General features: G+C 50.4%; 1 protein-coding gene across 1 annotated transcript; it reads left to right on the top strand.

Moving 5' to 3' along the window:
• Nucleotides 1-1277: 1277 nt before the first annotated feature.
• LOC113878377 (testis-expressed protein 19.2-like) lies at nucleotides 1278-3069 on the top strand. Its single transcript, XM_027519393.1, has one exon. It carries the CDS (start codon nucleotides 1537-1539, stop codon nucleotides 2590-2592), a length of 1056 nt encoding a protein of 351 aa, XP_027375194.1. The 5' UTR covers nucleotides 1278-1536; the 3' UTR covers nucleotides 2593-3069.
• Nucleotides 3070-8260: the final 5191 nt, after the last annotated feature.

Below are 8260 nucleotides of genomic sequence, written 5' to 3'. Positions count from 1 at the left end.
TTCTGTCAAGTTCCCTCAGGTTCTGACAGCTCTATCAGATTCCAAGAGGTTCTAACAAGTTCTGTCAGGTTCTGTTAGATTTGGTCAGGTTCTGACCAGCTCCCTCAGGTTCTGATATTCTCTCAGGTTCCAATAGGTCCCTTCAGGTTTTTTCAGGCTCTATCAGGTTCTGTTAGTTTCCCTCAGGTTTTCTCATTCTCTGGCAGGTTCTATTGGATTTGGTGAGATCTGACAGGATCCTCAGGTTCTGACCAATTCTCTGGTTCTGACAGGTTCCATCAGGTTCTGTCAGATTTAGTCAGGTTCTGTCAGATTGGACAGATTTGGTCAGGTCTGACAGGATCCCTCAGGTTCTGACTGATTCTCTCAGATTCTGTCAGGTTCAGTCAGGTTTTGTCAGATTTGTTCAGGTTCTGACAGATTCCCTCAGGTGCTCACAGATTCTCACACGTTCTAACAGGTATTATCAGATTTGGTCATGTTCTGACCAGCTCCCTCACGTTCTGACTTTCTCTCAGGTTCCAACACTTTCCTTCAGGTTTTGTCAGTCTCTGGCAGGTTCTATCAGATTTGGTAAGATCTGACAGGACCCTCAGGTTCTGACCGAGTCTCTGGTTCTGTCAGGTTCCCTCAGGTTCTGTCAGATTCAGTCAGATTTGGTCAGGTCTGACAGGATCCCTCAGGTTCGGGCCAATTCTCTCTGTTGGGTTACGACAGATTTCCTTAGGTTCTGATAGATTCCCTCAGGTTCTGACCAATTCTTTCAGATTCTGTCAGTTTCAATCAGGTTTTGTCAGCGTTGATCAGGATCTGACAGTGTCCCTCAGGTTTTCACAGATTCTCACAGGTTCCAACAGGTTTGTCAGATTTGGTCAGGTTCTGTCACATTCGGTCAGATTTGTTCAGGGGCTCACAGTTTCCCTCAGTTTCTGACAGATTTTGACAGATTCTCTCAGGGTCTGATCAATTCTGTTTCTGTCATGTCCTGACAGGTTTCCTTTGGTTCTGACAGATTCTCTGAGGTTCTGACATGTTCTCTCAGGTTTTGTCAGATTCGGTCAGGTTCTGACCAATTCTCTCGGGTTCTGTCAGATTTGGTCAGATTCTGACAGGAACCTCGGATTCTGAGTGATTCTTTCTGGTTCTGTCAGGTCCTGAGAGGTTCCCTCAGGTTTTGTCAGATGTGGTCAGGTTCTCCTCCCTGTGTGATTTGCTCCCACCTACCTGCTGGGGGCGCCCTAACCTCACTGCTTTTCTTTGCAGATCCCAGAGAACCGAGCCCTGGCATCAGCAGAAGTTAATTCCAGAGTTTCTTCCCTGCCAACCTCTACAGGTCCCTGTTGGATCGGGACACAGTTCATCCACCGCCACCTCAAATTCTTCTCCTGGTGATCCTCATCTTTCTCCTCTCTGTTCTCTTGCCCCTCCTCCCTGACCCTTGCTCTTCACTGCGCCCTCTTCTGTGGACCAGATCTTCGAAAATCACAGCTAGTCCTTCTTCTTCTGCCTGTGTCTCAGGAGTCAGACAGCTTGGCCATGTGCCCTCCAGTCAGCAAGCGGTATGCGGCAGAGGGCATGTCCTATCTCCATGCATCCTGGAGGTATCAGCTTCAACATGGCAGACAGCTAAGGATCTGCTTTGCTTGTTACAAGGCTGCCTTTCTGGACCTTAAGCGGCAGCTAGAGTCAGAAGACTTGGAAGATGGAGATTGGGACCCTGAGCTTATGGATAACTCAGAGACAGGGTCTGAGCAAGGGTCATCCCCAGTGATGGGGCCAAACTGGGCGCAGGGCCTATGGGAGCCTGCACAGGGCGAGTCTGTGGGCTGGGGATTGGACACCCTGGCGTCAGGCCCTGTGGAGTCAGAAGACATGGACCTAGATGATCACTTTGTGCCCACTGAGCTGCAGCCTCAGGATGCGGCACCTCTGGGCCTGGATGCTGAAGATGCTGACTGGACCCAGGGCCTTCCCTGGAGATTTGGGGAAATCCCTACCTGTTCCCACTGGCCAAGCCCCTCCATTCCATGGGAGGGGTTTTTCAAAGTGGACTTGCCTGCAGGAGAGCCCATGGTATTGGAGCTGGGCACCACACAGGACATGGACCCTCTTGAGGCTGAAGCCTATTTACTGGACCTGCAGATCCTCTCCCTAGTGGGCCGCTATGATGCTGTCTACCTCCAGAAGATGAAGCCAAGAGGGGTCCGAATGACCCCAGGCCAGTGTTGGAAACTGCTGTTGGAGCCTGATGAGGTGTGGGTGGTGAGACTCCAAGATGCACCCCAGAAGCAGGAACTGCACCACTGGAAGCTAATCATTCTGGAATCCTCCCCTCCAGGGCAGATTGAAGAGCTGGTGCCTGCGGATTCAGCCCTGCTTAAGAGGGGATTCACCATCCTTTCTTATTCACCCTCGGCCAAGAGGAAGCCTGAGGAGGGGGACTCAGCCTCTAGGCCACAGTCCTCCACCCAAGGAGGGGATGCCGGTACCAGTGGGCCCAGAGAGCCTGGGGAGAACCTGGCTGCTGTGGGAGCCTCGGCCCTGGGAGAGCTGCCACATTTCCAGCCCCTCAACCCAGGGTCCCAGAACTGAGGGACTGAGGTCCACGTGGTCACCATTGTCCTGGCTTCCCCAGAACATCAGAGGCTAGAAGGACTGACCACTCCACAGAAGCCAGGTAACCATTAGCAATGGATGGGGACTTGGGCCTGGGGAGGAAAAATGGTGAGTGGCCAGAGGTTAAGAAATGGGACCTACCATAGCCTAACAAGGAAGCAACAGAAATATCAGTATTGAGGAGAGAAGCCAACTATCAAGGAGTTAGGAACATGAAGCCGACAAGGATGTGCTGGTGTGAACAACTGCTGCAGAATGTGGCATGAAGAGTAGGGTGCAGAGCTGTGCCCTCGACTTGTAGAGAAATGCCATGGGTGGGATACATACTCTCAGTCTTGGGTGACAGGGTCACCAGATGGTCTCTGGGTCTCCACAGGACCCTGTCAGCAGCACTGGACATTCTGCTCTGTAGCGAGAGAAGGCCCGGTTTTAAATGTTGGCCTTTTAATGCAATTTGACAGTTTAGTTCTTGTTTTAATTTAATAAAGTATTAAGAGTTGTGCATCAAAGCCCTGTCTTAACTCATCCTCAGCTAGTCCTTATTGTCTCAGTGTTCCGGTCAAGTCACCTTTACAGATTTAAGTCCCCTGGGAGCAGGGGACAGAGAGTGGAGCAGCACAGGCCAGATGAGGATTCTGGTCAGTTTTTTGGCTCATAGTGCTTACAGGTGTTTATCACATTATTTATAAACAACTAATACATACACACATGCTTAAAATAACAAAGAGCCATACTTTGAACAATGAGACTGTGTCATCAAATGCAGATTTTAGTCACTCTAAATTTGTGCCCCTGATATTTAAAAACAAACAAATAAACAAAAACTAGAGGTAGAACCATGCACAAAAATTGCTAATAATGTTCACGACACAGGAGAGGGAAATGGGGGACCGTGTGCATCAGCCTCTCCATGCTTTGCACAGACTTACAGGAGAAGGAAGCTTTGGAGGTCTTGTCAGCAGAGTGCTGTGGGCCAGGAAGAAGCTCTTAGCTGGCAACTTCTCTTCCTTATAAACAACCAATCTAGAGGGTTCCACAGTCCTTTGCTCGGAGTCTGGTTGGCAGAGCCTCCAGTGATTCAAAGATGAGCTGTCTCTTTCAGTGAAAGATGCAGTCTAAGGGTCTACTCTAGGGGTGGGAGTTGGGGAGTTGCTGCTATGTTAGGTATTAACATAGTAAGGTCCTTTCATTGATATCTGGGAACAGTCTTTTTCTCTCATACCTTTCAGATGTGAATCTCCAGGTAGGTCTTGAAGACATCTGATGCTAATTAGATGGAGGGAAGGCATTGATACAGCAGCCACTCAAAACACTTCATTTCAACACGATCTCATAACTCTGTAGGCATTTATTGACTTGGAGTCTGTATTTGAACGTATATCTGGCTCTTCTTCCAAGTAAAGAGCGTGGTCTTGCCTTCATCCCCTCCTTTCTCTGTCCCTCCAGGTTAAACAGTCCATTTATTCATGGATCCAGCAAACCCTTATTTGAGGCAGGCTATTTTTCTTAAATGACCCAGCTGCTTTGCAGTACTGCAGTGATGCTGAGGTCAGGAGGAGGCAGCCCTGAAATAGAGCCCAAGCAAGAGCCCCAGCTCTTTGCCAAGAGGCTACAGCCAGTTCCTCAGCTCTTCTCATCTGAAAATGGGAAAAACATCAATTCACAAGATAATGGTGAAGATGAAAGAAGATCAAGTGTATCCTAAAAAAAATTAAACATATAATTTCCATATGACCCAACAATTCTACTCCTAGGTATATACCCAAATAATTTAAAAACATATACCCACATGCTTCTAGCAGCATTATTCACAAAAGGTGGAAACAACCCAAAGTTCATCAACTGACAAATGGATAAACAAACTGTAATCTAGCCATACAGTGGGGTGTTACTATTGAGCCATAAAGAGAATGAGGCTTCCCTGTTGGCTCAGTGGTAAAGAATCCACCTGCTAATGCAGGAGACACAGTTTTGATCCCTGGGTTGGGAAGATCCCCTAGAGAAGGAAATGGCTACCCACTCCAGTATTCTTGCCTGGGAAGTCCCATGGACAGAAGAACCTGGTGGGCTACAGTCCACGGGGTTGCAAAAGAGTAGGACAGGACTGAAGTGACTAAAGCAAAAACGAAAAGGAGTGAAGTTCTGATGCTGCAACATGGATAAATCTTGAAAACTGTGATAAGTGAATGGAGTTGTCACAAAAGAGTTTGCATTGTATAATTTCATTTCTGTGAAATATTCAGAATAGGCAAATCCATGGAAACAATAGCAATGAATGGTTGCCAGAGACTGAGGGAAAAGGGGAGGAGGAAATAATTGCTTAGTGGATATAGGGTCTCCTTCTGAGGTGATGAAAATATTCTGGAACTAGATGGAGGTGATAGTCGCACAATATTGTGAATGTACTACAAGCCACTGGATAGTTAACTACGTTATGTGAATTTCACTGCAATTTAAAAAAATCAAATGTAAAACATGTAGAACATTGGCCCAGAGTAGGGGTAATTGTCCGTTCTCTTTTCAGAGGACCTGTGAGGAACAGTGCCAACCATCCCACCCCCGCCACTGCCGCCCCGCCAGCCCTGTCATGCTGCTCCAATGTGAATTAATCCACTCTTTCCATTAAAACAGCTACAGTCAGCTCTGGCCTTCCCACTGTATACAATTACACGGTGATTTTCTCTCAAATCCAGAGCAGCAGCACAAATAATTACGCTTATTGCATTCACAGCCTGGGTGCCTGTGGAGGGATATTCCTGTCAGGTGTCCCAAATAGCATTAAAAGTAATTTGTCATTGATCAGCAATTCAAATTTAATTCTATATTTTATCAGTCGATGGTGCGCCGGCCCCAGAAGGTCAGACCTGGTGTGCGTCTCTGTGAGGAACTAGGCCGAGAGCACTGGAAAGAGCACAGGACAGAGAGGCTGAGTCCAAAGGGAGGGGAGATGGCACAGGGCGTGTGGCATCCCACCATCTGTGGTGCAGGCCCCCTCCAGAAACATCTACTGCAGCGCTGGCAGCATTCCCAGCCCTGGGAAGGGCCGCAGAGAGGGTTGGACAACGTACGCCATGGTTTTTCCAAACCACCCTGAGAGCAGCTGCCCAGCAGGTGAGGTGGGGGTGGGGACCTATGACCCCAGAGCTTCTGGTATTTCTGAGGGAAGCAGGAGGACAGGACTGGCCAAATCTCCTTCTATTCTGCGCAGGGAAGGAGCTTGATGGACACGATCAAGATGTGTGTCCATGTTGCTGACCACAACCAGGCCTGGGGCTCCTCCCGCCTCTGAGGGACCTGCTCCGGTCCAAGCCAACCCCTGCCCCTGGGGCCTGGGGCATCTTTGTGTTGCAGGAGCCTCTGTTTCTGGGGTGGTCCATGCTCTCCAGTGCCCAGACCCTGGGCCCTTGGTGGAAACACTGCAGGAAGGACGAAGTGTCTCCACAAATTGTCCTGCCACGGCAATGATTTCTGTGTTGGGGGCAACATGGGTGAAGCGTGCGCTTTCAGGAAAGGGGTCCCTGCCCCAACCCACAGGCAGAAATCTGCTAATGTTTCTGGGGCTTCTTTAGAAGTTTCTGTGTTAGGCAGGGTAGACAACTAGGGACTGAGACTTCCCTACCCCAACGTCAGGCACCCCCACACCAGCTGAGGACTGGGCTACAGTCACTGCTAGCACCTGAGGAGGTGGCGCAGGGTCCAGATGTTCCCGTGGGCGCCCTAGCATGGTGTGAAGGAGGCACGCACCCCCTCCCCTGCAGTCTGACCCTCTGAAGACCCAGGCCTCGGGGCCTTTGGGCCTTGCGCTGCGGCTGCTGATGGGCCACACCCTGACCTGCACAGGCCATGGTAGCACAGGGCAGATGTCCAGGCACCCAGGACCTCACTGCACCAGGGGACGGTTGACCACTCCTTGGCTTGAGCTGAGACTGTGGCCTGTTCCAGCTTTAATCTCTGTCTTCTGGGGGCTTCAGCTTTGTGCCTGGCAGGTCATACCACACGGACCCCTATGATTTAGGAAAATCATTTCTTCCTGCCACGTCCTAGCAGTCCCACAGCACAGAGCCCCCTCCTCCAGGACCCCCTCCTGGACCAGCCCCCCTCTGTGGTTAGAGGGGATGTCTGTCTCTTCCCCTCACTCAGCCAGGAGCCAAACACAGCCCAGATGCAGCTGCCCTTCTGTCTTGGGCAGCCACATGAAAGGTGATCGTGGCTCCTCTCCTCACTAGACCGAACATTTCTTAAAGGCAGGGACCATGGCGTCACCTTCTTCTTCATCGCCATCATTGTCTTGACCACCAGTGGTTACTGAGAGCCACCAGCACTTATAAGCATAAACTCCTTTAAATCTCTCAATACTCAGATGAGATAAGGTCTACTTTTAGTCGCATTTTACAGATGAGGAAACTGAGGCACAGAGAGATGGTCGTTCCCCTGAGGCCACGCAGCTGCCCAGGGAAGGCACCCAGATCCACACCGAGGCAGCTGGAGTCCTGACGTCCTTGGCCATCTCCGTATCTGGTCCAGGGCTCTCTGCCTGACTCTGCTCAACATCTGGCCCTAGGAAAGGCCAGATTAGTTGGGGTGTGTGGTGCAGAGCATCACAGAGCCTTTCAGAGGGTGAGTGAGCTCGTATGGATCAGGTTAAGAGAAAAAATATAAGTGCAAAAAGATAGGTACAGTATGTTCCATTTACAACAATATTAAAGCACATTATGAATTGCACATGGAAAAGACATGATCAAAAACAAAAGTCACCAGGACAAAGTCAGGACAGCGGTGCCTCTAGGGAGAGAGGAGAATGGGAACTTGGAGGGCTAGGGATGCATTATTTCCTTAAACAACCATTGGAAGCAACTATGGAAAAATACCATCACTTGAGCTAGACGGAGGCACCCAGGTGTGTGTCATGTACTGAGTGAAGGTTACAATACTGCCACTGCTGACAGTGCTGCTGCTGCTGCTGGTGATGGAGGTGGTGGTGATGGAGGTGGTGGTAAAGTTGATGGTGATGATGGTCCTGGAGATTTTTAAACCCAAAGTCTATCTGAGCGTGCACTTAAATACTCCAGGAGAGACCTGTAGGAACAGGGACCCCCTATCTTGGATTCTGCCTGCAGCAGAGGTGCCTCCATTAGTTTGGAGGCCCAGGCCCCCCTCCCCACTGCTGTTTTCAGGGGTGGGGCTGAAGGACCCCACAAAGGTGGGGCCCTGAGCTTCTGGTTTCCCAAGGAGGCAGGAAGGAGCGTGATGGCCATGCTGAGGGGAGCGGTGCCTCTGTACTCTGCTCCCTGGACAGAATCAGGAGTTAGAGCCCACGGAGAATGTGAGGACGTGGCCTTGGCTGTCCTGCTTTTAGGACAGAACTGGAGGCCCTGGGGTTTCTATCCATCTCCTGCACCAACTCCCATTTTGCCATCCCCATAAGGGCGCTCGGGGCCTCTGCATCCAGCCTTTTCACTCAGAATACACAGTATGAAACTGTGTATTCATGGATTCTGAACTGGGGCCCTTTTCCACAGGCTACCAGGCCTGAATGGCCCCCTGGGACCTGGGAGGCAGCAGCGCCGGACCTGCAGCACCTCTCCTCTAGGCAGAAGTGCCACAGGGCTCCCCTAGGGGCCCCAGTGTCAACAGTGAGAGAGAC

This window comes from Bos indicus x Bos taurus, chromosome 19, assembly GCF_003369695.1.
Source record: "Bos indicus x Bos taurus breed Angus x Brahman F1 hybrid chromosome 19, Bos_hybrid_MaternalHap_v2.0, whole genome shotgun sequence".
NCBI classification, from domain to species: Eukaryota; Metazoa; Chordata; class Mammalia; order Artiodactyla; family Bovidae; genus Bos; species Bos indicus x Bos taurus.
Note: the sequence above shows the minus strand (reverse complement) of the source record. Positions and strands in the feature narration are given on the sequence as shown.

Excerpts from the sequence above, each read along its gene's own strand:
- LOC113878377 (XM_027519393.1), top strand. The coding sequence starts at position 1,537 with ATGTGCCCTCCAGTCAGCAAGCGGTATGCGGCAGAGGGCATGTCCTAT.